The following is an 18740-nucleotide window of genomic DNA, read 5'->3' on the forward strand; positions in this document are numbered from 1 at the left end:
TTTTATCAGGCTCAAAACAGCTTATCCCGTTTGTGGAAACAGGAATTCCGACAGTTGTATACTTGTACATTTATGAAATAATTAAGATTGTGAGAAATGATATTGATGGTTTTATGCCCAGGTCTGATGTCTATGTATACAATACTAGGTTTAAAAATAAAATTGGTATAACAAGATGTAGATTGTAGATGTAGACAAGGACACAAAAATATCACAATACACTTGCTGAAAAATTGTATAATAAGCTACCAATATGCATGGTAGGATGTTCTCTGACAGACTTTTTGATTGGCTTAAAATACATCCTATGTATTCTGTTGACAAATTTCTTGAATGTGATTCTTTTTATTTAATAGGCATATTTTTAATTTTAATATTTGTTAAATATTAGAGGATTTACAACAGTATTCAGTGAGTAATTTTGTTGTTATCAGCAGTAGTACAGTAGTTTGTAGACTAATAATTGTTGTGTAAGAGATTACATTATTGGCTGCTAATACCGAACAGCTTGGCCGATTTCAATTTTTGTTACAAAAATACAGACTTTTTTATGAGCTTCAATTTGAGGTGTCACAAGGTATTAGATGCCATTTCAAAATTTTGGCTTTGAGTACGGGGGGGGGGGGGGGAGAGCATGGAGGTGAGCACCCCTAATTTGAAAATAATCTTTCAATGGTGTATTTTCGGGTTATGGGTCTGATTACAGGACATGGTTACCTTAGGAAGCATCTTTACAGAGTCTGTATCCTTCGGGAGGATCCGCTCTGTAGAATGTGTGACGAGTAGGAGGAAACTACTAAACACCTGCCTGCTCTTTGACTGTCCTGAAATAGCATAGCGAGTGGTATGCCATCTTTGGTAGTTTGGTACAAGGGTGGCAAATTTCCTCAGGAGGACCTGATCAGTTTTTAGCGGTTTGTAAGACTGCTGAAAACGTAGACCTCATGGTGAGCTTTTGGGGTGCAAAAGGCCCTTGAGGCTTAAGTGCATGGCAATAGGCTGCCCCATAGAAGAAAAAGCTCCACTGCCGTTCATGGGTTAATAGGTCTATTTTTACAGGGGTATTTCACTGATGTAATGATAATCAGTACGTTTTGAGTAAATAGTGATACCATGCGTAGCTTTGTAAACCTTTTTACAAAACTTGCCTATTCATAATAACAAACATACTGGCTTTACGTCTCTGTTTCTAATATATATATGATTATCTACATACTTTTTTATCTTTTAAAATTAATTAAATCTGACTCTTACACTTACTGCTGGTAAAAAAATTGGACTATGTATTGAATAAACAAACTAAAATAATCAAATACTCTATTTAATATAAAAATTACTAATACCAGTCTACAACCCAACAAATTTGGTTTCAATATTTTGATAAAGACAACTAATACTAATTTTTGGAAAATGTGATTGACAGTTCTAAGTTTAATATAATATAAGATATACATACCTTTAAAACTTTTGTAAGTAACATTTCAACTCCTTTAATTCTGGCAAAATATCCTCTGTTTATTTCCGGGGCTTTTCTTTCCCTACCTCGAACCAAGTGATGAATATATCTGTCTTCCCAGTACCCCAACTGGACTGCACATCGTTTGCACTCACTGGCATCATCATTAGTTGCCTGAACCGCTTCGTCGACTTCCATTTTGTGGTTTAGATAATTATGTTGTTTAACACTTCAGGTCAAAGGAAATATGTCTCTACTGTCCTATAACAGTAAACTAGTTAGCATGGCTTACAGAAAATAAAAATTACATTAATATTAATTATGTAATATTAAATCTAAACTATTCTTGAACAATATATACTTAAATCTATGTAACATACTCTATTCTTTTAGTAATACAGCTTATATATCTGTGTATGAACATGTTATATAGATTGTACCAATCATTCATTTGTAGGCATGCTTATGACTATATTTGTTGTTAATCATTGGCCAATGTACTAAAACATAACACATATATAAAAAATGTAATACACATACTTCTGTGGTTAAAAATTCATTTGAATAAATAAAATTGGTTAGTTGAATATAATTTTTAATAAATGTTCTATTTTATTTTGCCATATTATTTTGAGATTTGATGATATTGATCATATTTGGTTTTAGCCTTAAAATGTGAACTATAAAAAATTAGCAGAGAAACATTGAGGTATGTCATCATGTAAAACAGCAGGTGCTGTGTCACTCAGTATTCCAAGTGTTATCAATCAAAACTAATACATACCATTGCGTAAATCTTTTAAATCCCAAGAAGTGCAATAGACAAGTAGCCTACTACTGACAACAAGCTGTTAATAAATAACCATACAATAGTGATTTACTTTTATCCATTTTAATTATATTCCAAATAAATAGCAATTACTCTAGATGTCTACACATTCATTTATATAGTTCGAATTCTTGAATAAGAACTTAGTAGTTATCAGATTGTTTCAAGAAGTCAAAGTCAAAAAATCTTTATTCATTTTAGTTACAATGATGTAACATTTGAATAGTGTCAGTTTAAACTAGCTAAAAACTAATATAAAATAAGCCTATAATAAAACTACCTGATTTGCAAATCAAAATATTCATCTAATGAATATAAAGCCTTGTCTATCAAGTATGCCTTAAGCTTTCTTTTAAATATTTTAAGTTCTGTTTCTTGTTTGATAGCAAGTGGAATGGATTTAAGAAATTTGGATCCAATGTATGTTGGTTTTTTTTGTGTAAAAATTTAGCCTATGGTGAGGTATTAAAATATCATTTTTATTACGTGTATTGTACAAATGAATTACGTTGGTCATACCAGTATTTAAGTTTTTAATTTTAGAGCACATAATTGTATCCATTATATATTGACCGTAGACAGTTAAAATTTTGAATTCCTTAAAATATTCTTTCACAGAATCATTTATTTGTAGTCCTAACATAATTCTCAGAGATTTTTTCTGTATCCGGAGAATTTCATCAAGATTTGATTTTTTCGTAGCACCATACAAACAGAGGCCATATGCAATATAAGAGTGTATATAAGAGAAATAGATTGTCCTCAATGTATCAGTGCTACAGACAGTGCTTAATTTCTAAAATTTTAGGTGTGGGAACTCTTAAAGCGGAAGCTCAGACCGGTGGGTATGGAATACACCCCAGGATGGAGGGGGCCCTCACCCAGGAAAACTTTTGAAAATTATAACTGTAAACCTTTGTTTTTTTTAGGCCACCCAGACATAATAATACATTCATTTTTATAAAATACAAAGTGATATTTTAATGCTGTTTATTTTCTTAAGGTGCTTGATTACGATGTAAGAAAATAAAAAACATGAATTTAAATTATTAAGTTTACTCTCTACTCTACTTCCCATTAACACCTTGTTGCCTACTTTAAATTTCCCAGAAATATTTGGTTTGATTTCATTGACCATTTTGTTTGAATCAATGAAGCTCGCCAATATTAATTTTTTTAATGAATGGTAAAATAAAAACAAATTGAACCTTATTCACAGTTTTATTTATACACATTACAGTAGTAATAATAATACATATTAATATGTAAATGGATGTTTGTTAATATAACAGCATTTTTACAAGTTTGCATATTTTACAAAAAAATTTCATACCTTATGGGTACAAAACAATATTAATACATTTCAAAATAAACCAACTTCTTGGAAAGGAAAAGGAAGCGTTTTTAATTACACACAAAATAAATGACACACAGAGTGGAGTAACACGGTTTCATTTTTTAAAATTTAGTGTAGTTTTTAAAAAGTTAAGGTTGATTATTTTATTTGCTTATTAGTTATTATAACAAATATGTACGGATTTGTGGTATAATATTGTAAGGCAATGCCAAGACTGTTGGTAAACTTAGTTTTTAGTTGTTTGTTAATATTTTAAAGTGAAAACTACAAAAGAAACAAAACAACAATACACAAAACTAACTGTAAGTACAAAAAAAGAACTCAGAAACTTGAGTTCAGAACACAACTATAAGTTAGGCATAGGCTAGTTATTTTAATGAAAACTTAATGTTCTGAAATTCTAAAAAGACATTTAAAAAAACAGATTTAGGAAAAAAGTTCCCACAATGCTGTCTTCATGGTAAGTTTTCTGCCCTCGTTGTTTTGACTTGGTGTCAAGTGCAGAATGGTGTCCCTTCGCCAGCCAGGTTTTGACGTGTCGCTCGCGGGATTATATCTAGCCACAGGAGGTCCTAGGAGCCTGATCCGCAATAAATCGCAAACAGTGCTAATGTAGAGTGAAGATCTAAGAGGAGACATAATTAGATTCATTGCAGAAAACCCACGTTCACATTCAGCCACTAGACACTGCAATACTATTTATGATGGAAAATCAGTTTCTTAAACGACGGCGGTTGCTCTAGAATAGTAGGTTTCTCTCCACTTAACATAGGCTTCAGTCCCTGCTTGAAGTGTCTGAAGTCTCTAATTATATCCTGAGAGCTGCTAATCTTAAATCTATCGCAGATTCGCTGGATCTCACATTCTCCGTAGGCGATGGATAAGTCTTTTGGCCAATACATGGGGTGGATCACTTTTGATGTCATTCATGATTTTGGTGTAGTGTTCAGCCGCATTTGAAGATGATGATAGCAAACTTGAAGTCAAGTTGTTAGCGAGGCTCCGATAGAACTGTTTTTCTGGAATACTGGGTATCTTGGATCTTACACAAAGTTTAACATCTTGAAACATCAAATCGTCAATAGCAATTTTAGCTTCCACTGAACGTCTAACCCATGTTTTCAACTCGGTTTTCAAACACTTTGATTAACAGTGTTACATCACTGTGGGCTTGGATAAGGTTGAGGCTTGATTTTTGAAGCTGTAAGGACAAATCCGATAACTCTTCTAGAGCATCGAACATCAATGCCAGGTTGTGTACAAAAGTTGTAGAAGATAATGTACTACAAAGCCCTTTGTAAGTTGAACGTTGCTTCGAGTCCCTTTGTTTGTCTTCAGATGCTTCAATGAAATGATTGTACAAAGCTTTAAAATCTGTCCAAACTGTTTTCACCGCCACCGCCATTAAGCTGGAGGATACCCAACGAGTATCTAAAACACGGCCGATTTTCAAACATTTGCTCCTCTAGTCCTTTAGCAACTTCTGCCAACTCCCTGCTGTTTTTCGGTGAACAACTAAACATGTTTCTAATTTTATCCATGAATATCTTAAAATGATTGATTCCAGCTACTTCTTCTATGGAATCGTGCACGGCAAGCTCTAAACGATGGTTTCAAACAATGCCAAATAAAACAAGTTGGGGAACGTTTCAGTAAGCTGTATAGCAAGGCCAGATTTCTTGCCTAGTAGCACTGAAGCACCATCACAAGTTAGAGCAATCATATGGTCTTTCATGAATTCAAAGCTTAGACCTAATGCTTGTAACTGATTTAAAAGTTCTTGTAATATACCAGCTGATGTTGTGCTATTTAGCTCAAAAAGTGTTAAGAACACTGTCATAGGGTTTTGCATTCCCTTTAGAACCAGTTTCTGATATAAACCACCAAAGCATTTTTGTTTGAAACTGAAGTGGCTTCATCCAAAAGCAGGGAAAATTTAGAGTCTGACTTGATTAGGCCATTTATCAAGTCTGATTTCATTTCATCAGAAATATGATGAATTATATTGGAACAAGCAACATTTGAATGTAGGATTCGCCCCATATCTAAGCCATTCATTATTTGAAGATCAATTTCAGTTTCAAACTCAAAAAATGGCCTATTTAGTTTAGCTTGCTTATAAGCCGTGCGGAAAATGCGCTCAGTTTACAATCTGCTGCTCTCTTTATGCATAGAAGCAACAGGTTTTTTTCATTGTATCTTTCTTAGCTTCAATGAGTATTTTTTCAGCTAATGAATGAGCTCGAGACCCACGGTGTAAAAATATCTTTTTCCTAAGAGAGGATTGCTGGTCTTTTGTATTGTTTCCATAAGCGGTAAACAGTTACTAAAACCCACTCTTCGCTAATCTTTAGGCCCTTCGTTTTCTCTGCACCTAGAGTACTCACACTACGGCAAACGTTGCAACCTAGTTCTCTGTTCACAATTAACCATGGATTTTTAGCTTTAAATTCAACAATTTGTTCTTCAGACCAACAAACTGGCTGTTCACCCCCTATTAACAAAAATCATTATTTTCATTACTAACCTTAGCTTCGTCTGCTGCATCAGATCCCAAACCCACCAACCTGGATACTATTTTGACCGACGAGGAAGTCGAAGGGGAATGGTAATCGCAATTATCCTCATTGATCCCGATTGCGTCTTCTTTTTTATCTTGATCAACAATTGAAGTTGTAGTCAATGCTTCCGAACTGCAGTTCTCATTATTCGCATAACCTTTTTGTTTCTTAGGGTTAGGTTTAAAGAAATTAACAATTTTTTCTGGTAGTCATAGTCAATTAGGAAACTATTTAGCTGCACCAGCACTAATAAGCATAAACACGAACACAATCAACGACCTGCACCTCAAAAACGAACTTAAGCGTGATGGGATGCGATGCAACTTGTAACTTAAACGCGAAACACACCAAGGTCAAGTCAACTAGTCAACACACTTGTGATCACTGGGGCGGTGGCGCGGTGAAGGAATGGAGGGGGAAAGGAAGGGGGTGGGGTGGGTATTGCTTTGTTATTGAGAGGCGCAGCCGCGCATGCGCGAACTAGGATGACTCGCCCGTCACCTTCCTCCTGCCTGATTCCGTGCAAGACTCATCACAGCACAGCTCACAACTGCTTGTACGGGGCGCTTACTATCTGCTTACGAGTCACTCGCAAACAAAGCATAGCATAATATTGATCCTACCTACAATTTTTTTTAACTAAAACTTGTACTCGTATTTTTAAAAGCGTTCCCTTGCGTTCCGGCACTCTTGGGAGGTAAGGGAACGCCGTTCCCTTGCGTTCCCACTGAAATTAACCACTGGCTACAGATAAAAGACATCTTCGTCAAAGCATAAATTCCCGAGTTTAATTTTGTAATCAACAATTGTACGTGTTGATCCCAATTAAGATTTTCATCAATAGTCAGACCTAAGAATTTGGTACTCTGATTCTTTGTTACTAGTTGGTTATTTACTATGATCATTGGCTCAATTATTTCCTTTTTTTGTTGGGTTTTAAAAGATATATAATTTGTTTTATTTATATTTAATTTTAAATTGTTTTCATTTAAAAAAGAATTAATGTTATTCAATTCCAAATATGAAAGCCTCTCTATCTCATCTACTGAATTAGATGATAATTTGAGGTTTGCATCATCTGCATATAAACACAGGTTTTCTTGGGGAATGTGTTTTAAGCTAAGGTGCATATCTTTCAAGTAACACAAGAATAGCAATGGTCCTAAAATTGAACCTTGCGGAACTCCAAAAACTATTTTTTTAAGTTTGGAGGATACTCTTGAGATTTTATTTGGTAAGGATATCGAAGGAATTTCTACATATTGAAATCTATTATTAAGGTAAGATTGAAACCATTTTAAATTTGTTGAATTTATTCCTAAACAATTTAATTTCTTAATTAAAATTGAGTGGTCTACGCTATCAAAAGCCTTCGAAAGGTCCATAAAAATACCTAGTGCATGTTCCCCTTTATCAACAGAATCTATTATCGACTCTAAATATTGTACTGCAGCACTTATTGTCGATCTACCAGTACAGAATCCATGCTGGTTATCATCTAATAGATTATGTTCCTCTAAAAACGCCATTAGCTGAGAGTGAACGATTCTTTCATAAATTTTTGATGTTGAGGGAAGTAGAGATACTGGACGGTAATTTGACATTTCTTTTTTGTCATCTTTTTTATGTATCGGAAAAATTTTGGCTATTTTTAATTTATCAGGGAAGATGCCAGATATAAATGATGAATTTATTAAATGTGCTAGTATTTCACACAGATGTTCTCTAGCAGATTTTAAAAGTATAACTGGTATTTCATCAATTCCACTTGAATAATTATTTTTCATTAAGCTTAATACATTATTGACATCCCTAGCAGTCACAGGTTTAAATCTAAAAGTTGGGTTTCTTAAATTATTATTTGAAAATTCGTTAGATGTCTCATCAAGGCAGACATGCTGGAGACTATGTTGGCTAGATAAATCAACCATATTTACAAAATAATCATTAAAACTGTTTCCAATATCTGTAGGGTCTGTTAATATTTTATTACCTACTTTAATTTTAAAGTTATCATAATGTTTTTGACAATGTTTGCTTCCTACTTCAGAGTTAATTATGCCCCATACTGTTTTTACAATATTTTCCGACTTGAGAATCTTATCATTATAATATGCTTTTTTTGTTTCATTAATGTTTTTCCTATAATCCATCAGTTTTCTTTTCAATTTTGTGTTTGTGTCTTTATCTTTAGATTGTCTAAATTGTTTACTTAACTGAACCAGGTTGGTTTTTTCTTCTTTTAACGCATATGTTATCCATTTATTATTTGAATTTCTCTGTTCAATTGTTTTCATGGGGAATGCTTGATTGAAATAGAATTTGAGTAAGTAATCAAATTTATCATATTTTCCCTCAACTAAACAAAAATATATATCATACCACGATTCTTTTGATAAAAGAACAATATTGTCATTGTCAAATACATACTCTAATACTAAAAATTTTAAATTAAATAAAAAAAACAATAGAAATGATTAGCACTTATGTAATTTACAGCCTATCTGGGAAGTAAAACCAATTACAACACCCAAATATACAGACATATTTGAACCAATGGCCAGAAATTCAAATTCTACACATTTTAAAATTATATAAAAATATCTAGGACCATATAATATAGCTTTGTCAGTCATAAAAAATTCAAACAAAACAAAAAAAATAAACAAAACAGAATAAAAACAATTAAAATTATTACAAAATAAGAACTATATTGATTTTACTTAAGAAAACATTTAAACTCAAAACAAGTTTCAAATATTTAAAGATTTAATAACATAAGATAAACATTATATCCATCTTACTATTCTAAAATAACTAAGAGAAAATAATAACTATACTAAGTTACTGTACCTATCAAAATAACTCATAATTTTCTAATTTTCATAATTTCTAATTTATTGCAATACATTCATTGTCATCAATCCAGATATTAGATTTAAAACAATATAAGGAGTTATTTTTTATTTCTTGTGGTAGAGTAGTGTATAGTTTAAATAACTTGTGTTCATAGCATTTCTTTATGATGTAATGAAATGGAACACAATTATTATTAAACTAAAATACTGTTACTGGTACACATGTAAATATTTTTGTGTACATAGGGAAGAATGTAAAGTATATAAAATACAATTTATATTATAAAGATGGTAGTATTAAGATCCCTAGCTTAATGAGTGATTTGAAAGGGGTGTGATACAGAACTTTACGGATGATCCTTACTGCACTCTTTTGTAGTTATGCCAAATATTCAAGTAGTTATGCTTGCCAGTTTTTTACCATTCTAATAATGAAAAGACTGTGCTTGAGAAAGGTACATAACTCAAGACATTATCTGTTAGTTTCAGGTTACAACAAAAAGAAATTAAAGTACAGTATGTACATATTTCTAAATTGGATGATTCCATAGGAAAATACAAAAAATAATTTAAGATTGTGGCATTATTGAAATATATTTTTGGCTACACAAGAACTATATGTGATTTAGTTTGGAGAAATGTAATTTAAAACTTTGAAATGATCACGTGGAAATCCAGATAAGTTATGCAAATTATGATGAAATTAAAATGATTAAGTCACTGAGAACTTCAATTTAAAACTTCATTCTCTCTCTATATAGAAGATGAAACACTGGCTGGAAAGACTTTATATGAGGTGTTTCATATAAGGTGTTACAAATCAATTGCAAGACAATAGATTAACATAGAATAGTGAACAAGATTGTTTTTCTGTAAAATTAACCCATAGAACAGTTTAACAATGTTTCCATAAATTTTTAAGTTTGCAGAGTGCCAATATCCATATGACTGGAGTTCACTTCTAGTGTTTTTTTTTTTTTTTTATTAATTTAAACACATGAAATGTTATAATTATGTAAATTTAAGTCTATGTAAGCTAAACACTTTGGCGATAACAGAACTTAAATATTGTATCCTTATTAATTTTAAAATAGTGGCCAAATAACTATGAAATGTAGCCAAAGTTACACCATAATGAGGGCTGTGTAGATATGAAGAAATATGAAGATAATTTATAAAAAGTATCTTCATATTTACTTTGACTTTAAACTCAGTTATTTTTAAAATGGCCATGACCATTTTCTTAAAGAATTCCCTTTTTTCAGTCTAAGTCCAAAGTTTGAAAAGTTAAAAATATAATTATCTCAACATTTTCAAATGTAAATATACTGCCCATTATACATAATTTTGTTCATCTTTGCAAACCATATATCATCTTTCTAATATATCAAAAGTTTGCTGTTCTCGCCACAGTTTTCAATTTATCATAAGTTGATTCACTACACATACAGGGCAGTACTGATGACATTGTGACCAAGCTTCAAAATGTTCAAGATGACGACCTGGGGCAGAGTTATGCTCTGCCTTATTAGAAGAAAATTGTAAGCTTGAAAAAGATTTACATAAATAAATTTAAAAAAACAATCAACTACCTAAGCACATCACAGGTTTAAGTAACCTTGGTCAGGTAAAATATATAGCACAAATCAACGAACTAGAGACAGAAAAAGAAACACTTCTAGACAGAATTACTTCTTTAATGAATACGATTAAAGAACTGGAAAACCAGCTATCAAAAGAAAAGAAAATGCAAAAAAAAACTTGAACTCATGTACGTGGAAAAGGATAATGAGAATGAGCGTATCATTTGCAACCTTGAAAAAGAAACTATCAGTCTCCAAGAAATTATAACACAACTTAAACATTCAAAGAGTTGTGAACCATAAACACATCTTAAATCCCAAACTTTTAAAGACTCATAGACCCAAACCACAAACCTAGACTCTTAATTTTGTGAGCCACTCCTCATTTTTTCTCCATAAACTGGCTGAGCTAAAAGTACACCAGGACCAAATCGAACACCTGATTAACCCGTACTTAAAATCCATATATTTACTTCAGTGTCTACTGGTTTAAACCAGAGATAAAGAACTGAAAAAACTTCAAGATTGTCAAGTGGAAACCATCAACAACTTAGAACAGCTCTCAGTTGAGATGATCTGTAAAATGACAGCTGTTAAAATAATCATTGGCTTATTGACTATTCCTGTTTAAGATACATACAGACACTTAGGGAATCTCAAAGCAGGCCTGGACATAATCTCGGATGTGCTTGAAATTACTTCAGCTGATAACCAACCAAATGTTTTTGTAGGAGATATCAACATAGCTAAGGGAAATAACTACCTTCAAATGAACAACACCTTAAAAGCATACAGAGAATAGAACTTCCACCTAGAAGAATAACTGCCAACTCAAAGAATTCAGTTCTACAGATGAGACAAAACTTCTTGTCTGCCCATAACTTATACCTTGCAACTGGTAGGGAAGAACGAAAAATGAGGACTCCTCCTGAAAAAGGAATATGACCTTCATATTAGACAAATGACACACAACAGAATAATGCTGCTAGAATCAGGGAATAAAGCAACAAACCTAAGACAATCTGGGACATAATAAACTCTGAACGAAAGCCAAAAGGAGATAATGAACAATTTAACAAACTCATTTTTCAAGGGCATGAACTAACAAACTTACAAGAAATTTCTGACTACATGAATCACTTCTTTACTACTGTTGCCAGATGAAACTAAAAAATAATACACAAACAAGAACAAGGCCTATTCTCCCTGTGGTTCAAAACTTTCCTACACTCATTTTAGAAGCTACTAGCCGCCAAGAAATGAGTGACCTCTTATAATCCCTTACCAAAACCAACCGCAGGATATAATGATTATTAGAATTATTGCTCAGCCAGACTAACTCGAGATAGAAAGTTTCATAGCGTTAAACATTGCAATGCAATACTGTCGGGGTAACGATCAGGTGATTAATCAAAGCAAAAGCAAGCAAGTAATACTGGGAAAACACAAGAACATGATGAAATTCCCTGACCTTGAAGATGTTACCTCCGCTAAATATCTTGGTGTGTTCTTGGTAGATGACAACTTTTCATGGGTACCACACATTAATTCCCTCTCCATGAGAAATGAAATACAGTAGAACCCCTCATATCCGGCCTCGGTTTTACCGCACCTCGGTTTATCCGGCCACTTCCCGGAAGCCAATATCGAAATTTATTTACCACGGCTTGCAGACGCGCAGTGCACGCACTAGTCTCCCACGACTCTTGCGTTATTTTGGTGTATCTATTTCTTTACATTTTCCTGTGTTGTCCTCAGTTGAGCTAATAGGTTTAACCTGTAAACAGTTCGTTGATTATTTCCAGTGCGGTTAGTACAGTACAGTACAATTGTTTTGTTTCGTCAAGTGCTGTGTACTGTAGGTTGGTTTATCCGGCCGAATCGTTATCCGGCCAGGGGCTCGGTCCCGTGGTGGCCGGATATGAGGGGTTCTACTGTACATACCCATAACACCCACAGGAGGCTGAAACTTGACATACAGTACTGTCAGCTAATCAAAAAGAAACTGCTTCCCTGTTCTAGCTGCTAGACTATACAATGTCCTGCCAAATGAAGTGAAGACATTAGATCTTGTTATGGTTGGGCGTAAGGTTTAGTCTCAGCTGAAATCTAACCCACTCTACTCTGTAGAATATCTTCATGTCAACTGGGACACATAAACACCAACCCACCATCTAAAATTAGTTTAAGTTTGTAAATATTGTTGACGGAGTCTAACCGGCTTTGCAAGTTTTAAATATTATTTTTATTAATTGTTGACACAATCTATTCAGCTTCACTGGTCGGAGATGAAGAAGGTATTCTGTAGTACACCAAACACAGGACTATTTGTAACACTCAGAATGATGAACATAAGTGACTCAATTACAGTCAAAACTGCATACTATGTTCTCTTCGAGACACACGGCACCAAGATTATTCTATATTTTTATATTTTGTAGTCTAGGTGTAAATTCAAATTTTGTACATCAGTACAAAGAATGGCATTTTAAGTAAAAAAAAACCTAAAAGAAATTACATGTTCTTATGAATAATATAAATAAACTTACCCTATATTCAATAATTTGAAAAACGATTAGTTTGATTTCAAACCCTGCACCAAGAGGAAGGTTAACTAGAGCTAAATTTAACATTCACGTCAAACCGAATAAGTTATTGGTATTTCAAATAAAAGTATATTTCAGCTATGTTATTAAAGCTGTAAAAGTAATAATTTAATTATGAATATAAAAGTATTGTGTATTTTAAATTAGTATTACAGTAGCAGTGTAAAACTTACTATTATTAAGGATAAACGTAACATGTCAGACAGCTTGTTACATAAATACCTTAGAACGTATGTTCATCACCTTTTTACTTGAACCCAATACTCAAATACTAGACAAATAACTTTACTTTTAATACATTTTAAACAATATTGTTATTTATCATATGGCTATTAAGAAAGCTAGCAATAATAATTATAATGTTTTTGTATTTGATACTTTTGATATTTGTAATCAATAATATTGTTCACTGATTCGGTTGTCATGGTGGCCACTTATTATACTACAACCCAGATGATAAGTTATTCAAAATGTGAGGAAATGGCCAAGATATAGTATATCAGATATTATAAGTTTTAGTAATAGAGTTTAGTCTCCTACACTGGTTGGGATAAGAGAGCGAAGATCTCAATCTTCAGCTGAGTACACTGTAACATAGTGACAGCTGGAATCTTCTATCCATCTGTATGAAGAGATGAAACAATGTCGAAACAGCTTCACTAGGCAGGGTATCGAGGAGATTTTAATAAGCGGCCTACACTCGTTATCCGGTTGTTTTTATCTAAAAATTCGATATATTATCCAACTCCGATATGTAAAAATCATACACAATAAGAGTTATAATAAATTACCGTAACAATAAGAATCTTGTAAATTACAGTTTTAAAAACACAAGTTTAAAACTAGCATTACAAAACAACAAAACCAAGTATGGCCTAGACTTAGATATCAAAAAACCTTAAAATAATAATTATAACTTGCCCTGATTGATATTAATGAGTAACCAGTTTTGTAAAATGGAGGAAAGAATTCTCCCTATGTGTTACCAGAAGTCAACACCACATGCTGAAGCTACTTAAACAAATCTCGTCACTTGTGAGAAATATCTGACATATAATCCTCATATTCATCTCCATTTTCGAATTCTCAAAATATTAGTTTCTTCTTGTTGTTTATTGTTTACATTACAATTACTATAACTAATAAGTTGAAATCATATGCTAAGTTAAATAAATTGTAATATTAAATTATTCCTTTGGATAAAAACATCGAACCATTTGATAAAAACAACCCAATAACATGTGTAGGCCGCTTATTAATGTCTACCCGGAATATCTACTCTTTGCCTAACACAAGGTTTCCCAAGGGAGCCAAAGTTGCATAGAAAGTGGGTTCTTTGTTTGAAGTATATTTTTGACGATGGAAGAGTTGTGAAGGAAACAACATTTTTCCGGACATTTGCCACCATTCAGTGAAACAAAAAATCAGTAACACTACGTTTTGAGATCTACAATCTGATCTCTTCTTCAGGTAAATAACTGTGAACTTATTATATTAATTCAGTTATTTACCTGAAGAAGAGATCAGATTGCAGATTTCAAAACGTAGTGTTACTGATTTTTTTGTTTCACTGAACGACTGCAAATGTGTAGAAAAATCCTGTTTCCTTCAGCAAGTGAGTGGTACCCACTATGCCTTAGCAGCCAGCTAAGTGATAACAGGACAGTTTTTGAAGGAAGCAACCCTATTTAACTCATAGGTAGGCTATATATTCCCCACTCGAATTAGGAACAAAACGCTCTTTAGCAAGCAAGAAAAGGAATCTTATCACAAGGATTCTTGTGATAAGGAATGACCAAGCATGGAAGTCGAGATAGATGATTTACATCCTTAGGTAACATAGTCTATGGGGGCTGGAGCTGCATCAGCATGTAAGGCCAAAGTGTATTGCACTGATGATAAAGTCTGAACTGCCATATTTTCTATGACGAGTTGGTACCTTTAAAGGTTTCCGTGCTAAATTTGTGGTGCAGGTCATATTGTTTAAGTGGTTTTAAATCATTATCAGTGAAGTCACAAAACAAAATACCCTATTATAAATGTAGAACCTACTAAGTTCTAGAAGAATCTTTAAGTGTATGCCTCTAATTAAATTATGTTAGAAACTAAATGAAAAACCTTTAAATAAATTAATAAAAAATAAAACCTGCCATTTTGGTTTTTATAAAAAAGACTTATGACAGTTCAAGAACATAAAGCAAATTAAAAAACGAACAAAAAATGCTTAATAATTCTCTATTAAATTAATTGTGTAGCTGCCTAATCACTTGATTATTATTGGAGCAGCTCACCTGTTTTATTATTAGTATATAAACATGCAATGGGTCATATTTCACTGTTTATTGATAATTATACTATTTTATAAAAAAATACCAAAAGGTTTGAAATACATTACACATAACCAAATTGCCCCACACAAGTACAGGCAAGTTCAACCGAAAACAACATTACAAAAATCGTCTTTATTGTTGTAGCTGCCTGATCAAGTCAAGATGTGAAATAATCGATTCACTCGGTTATATCAAACCATCGAAACCTTCGGTTGTTTTTCATGCTTCATTTTGAGTTGCCTGACAGAAAAAAAGTAAAAACCAAAAGTGGTCTGCCATTGCGCGTGTCATCACTTGTATCTTCGTTAATTTTCTAAATCGCTTAAACGACTCAAAACACTTTTGTTCGTGATAAACAATTTTCACCGCACACTTGTAATATTTGAAATGGTTCACGTAAAGGGTTATTGTACACAAGGTGTGCTGTAAAAGGTCTATACATAAACATTAAAGGGCGAAGGTTTACCGAGCAAAGTATAAAAATTGTTAAAAATATTTGACTTCATTTCTCCAAAATTGTATTTGGACTTTAAATGCTAATTATTAAAAACTTCATCATGTCTAGTAACCAATAAATCATATTGCTGATTCATTAATAATTATTTTTCAATTAGACTAATATTGGCAATATATGTACAATTTCAAAGAAAATTTATAATGCAATAAAATATAAATTCTTTTGTTCTTTTTAATACAGACTTCATTTTATGAGAAATTTATACTTTTAACGTTAAAACCATTCTACATAAGGAATGAAAATAACATTTTGTACAAATAAACGACATATTTGAGCAGTAATAAATAATAATTTTGATAAAAGAATATTACGAGCTTTACGAAAAGTTTTACTTTTACCAAATGGTGTAACTTGTCGCGAAATCTTCTCATACAAGTATCCTTGAGTCGAGAAGTGTGCAGTCACATGTTCTCCGGCAGTAAAGGATAAAGGTGATTGGCGAAGTATATGCCTCCCACTGTGATAAGTGAAACCAAAAATCAAAAAGTAATCACCTTTGAGCTTGCTAGGTATGACTGAGTAGGTGAATAAACGCAGAAGGGTTTTTTAATTAAAGGGTAGATGAGTTAATTCACTCTAATTGAAAAAGGTAATTTTGCTTGGCTGATATTGATATTATAATTTTAACATCATAGACTCCTGATGTCTCCCAAGCCTTTTATTTGCATTATCACCTCTGTGCTCTGGTGCATAGAGTAAAGTGAATTGAGTTGTACTTAAATAACGATGACTTTAGTGAGTTATCTTTCAGATTTTTATTCCTATTACTCTATGTTGTCATTTTATTAAATTCTTAGATTACTCATTTCTATTCTTTTTGTTTCTAACAGGTAACAATCATATTCCCTGCGTTAATTCACACGTACAAAATTGTGTTTTCTTGTGTTGTTCAGTGCTTGTGTTATAGTAATCAAAATATTTCCTTTATCATAGCCGACCTTTCTTAACACTTTAAACAGGAATTTTTGAACAGGTAAATAAGAAAAATATCAATAATTTATTTGTAGGCCTACAAGTGAATTAAATAATTTATAGCCTAATTCTTGTAATATAGTTATAAAAATCGTTATAAATTATGAGTGAAGGCTAGTTAGCACAAACAGTAATTTGTATAATGATTTATTTAGATTTTATATCAAGGCTAGGTACATGTTTACCATTATATTTATAATTAAAGTCTACAAAAAGTCTGTTTTAGCCTGCTTGTATTGTGGAAGCCTATTAGCCTAGGCATAGCAACAATACCCTAGTATTCAGCCTGTTGTGCTATCAACCCATTTATTTTAACATCAGCTTTTTCTACCTGCCCTCTTGAAAACAGTCAAAAGGTGTTTACAAGTTATTTTATATGTATTGAAATCGTTTCAGTACTCCAGCACTTAACTTTTTGCCCAGCATAAACAAAATTTTAGTGTAATTCAGACAGGCTTCAGCAAGGAATTTTTATACAGATTTTCAAGAAATTTAAAGCTAATATTCTGAACGCAATATACTAATTGGGCTTAACTTATATGTACTCATGAGTAAGTTTGTAAAATAACAACTCTATAAATTGGCAGGCTATGGATATGTGGTATGGTAGGCTGTTGTTCAAGTGGCAGAGTCAGGTATCTGACCTGACTATGTTGCAACATATTACGTTATTTTTAAGGAGTAAAATTTATTGGATTGTGACAAAACCCATATTTTTACAAAGAGGAAGAGTAAAATTTCTCATTACTACCATGTTTTATATTACTTTTAGTCATTAAACAGCAGTGGCGTAGATAGAAAATTATTTTGGTGGGGGCTGATGCACTGGTTTGTTAAAGAAGTATAATATAACCTCCAAAAATAAGAGCTCAAGAACCTCCAGTTAAAATATGATAAGTGGACCTGGTTTGTTGTTGTATCGAGTAGTAATTATTGATAGATACGTAATATTCATATATTGAATACGATACTATCAGTTGATATCAACATATCTATAGTCATAATAACAATCATGTTTGGTTTTAAAATAATTAATCTAAGTTAATACAGGCCTACATAGTGACAATTTTATCGGTAATAAATTATCAATATTGATCAATTTGAACAAGAAGTACGAAAAAACTAAAAAATAATAAAATGATAACAAAGTAAGAATTTAATTTGTAAAATAGGAAATTTGCCAAAATTATTATGTTTTCTCCTGGGTAGTAATGATTAACTGCTTTGAAGAGGTTGTTAAAATCATTGTCTCCAGAAAAATGTACCTCTCTTCTGTACAGATACTCATAGAAATAAACTGCAAGCAGGTCTAGTGCTATGTCACTTTTTAAACTTTGTTTCACGGCCCTCCAAGAGCTTTCAATTATATTGATTATTACCACCACTTGCTGGTTCTAAGATGTTTTCACTACTGTTGACAGTAAAAAGCACAAAAGCATATTCACTCAACCCAAAATTTGTCTTTTACATGTCTGTGACTATTTTTGTTTACATAAGGTTTTCGGTACTAGACCAATATCTTAAAGCCAAGATAAACATGTTAATAATTTTTTTAAAGCAATTTTATTAAGTTTTATAAAGCTAACCACCATTTTGAATTCAAAGAGGTCTCTTATCTAAAAATCAAATAATATGTTCATTATTTAAAAATTTTTTTAAATTTATGTGAAT

At 32.3% G+C, this 18740-nt stretch overlaps 2 protein-coding genes across 4 annotated transcripts in view; one reads left to right on the forward strand and one right to left on the reverse strand.

Annotated features, from left to right (window-relative positions):
* LOC124362776 (leucine carboxyl methyltransferase 1) overlaps positions 1 to 15739 on the reverse strand; it is a 39108-nt gene extending 23369 nt beyond the window's left edge. The window contains exons 1-2 of one of the 2 annotated variants that reach the window (XM_046817555.1): positions 15542 to 15739; positions 1457 to 1712 (exon numbers count right to left, since the gene is read on the reverse strand). In XM_046817555.1, the coding sequence (XP_046673511.1) occupies positions 1457 to 1654 (198 nt within the window). In that variant the 5' untranslated portion in view covers positions 1655 to 1712; positions 15542 to 15739. Of the gene's footprint in view, positions 1 to 1456; positions 1718 to 15541 lie in introns of both variants that reach the window. The other variant, XM_046817554.1, reaches the window with a different exon arrangement.
* Positions 15740 to 16861: 1122 nt separating this feature from the next.
* The window catches only part of LOC124362777 (sodium/potassium-transporting ATPase subunit beta-1-interacting protein), a 63637-nt gene continuing 61758 nt past the window's right edge, over positions 16862 to 18740 (forward strand). The window contains exon 1 of one of the 2 annotated variants that reach the window (XM_046817556.1): positions 16862 to 17070. The gene's annotated coding sequence lies outside the window, so the exon portion shown is untranslated. The remainder of the gene's footprint in view (positions 17071 to 18740) is intronic. The other variant, XM_046817557.1, reaches the window with a different exon arrangement.

The sequence above is a fragment of the Homalodisca vitripennis genome, chromosome 5 (assembly GCF_021130785.1).
Source record: "Homalodisca vitripennis isolate AUS2020 chromosome 5, UT_GWSS_2.1, whole genome shotgun sequence".
Taxonomy (NCBI): domain Eukaryota; kingdom Metazoa; phylum Arthropoda; class Insecta; order Hemiptera; family Cicadellidae; genus Homalodisca; species Homalodisca vitripennis.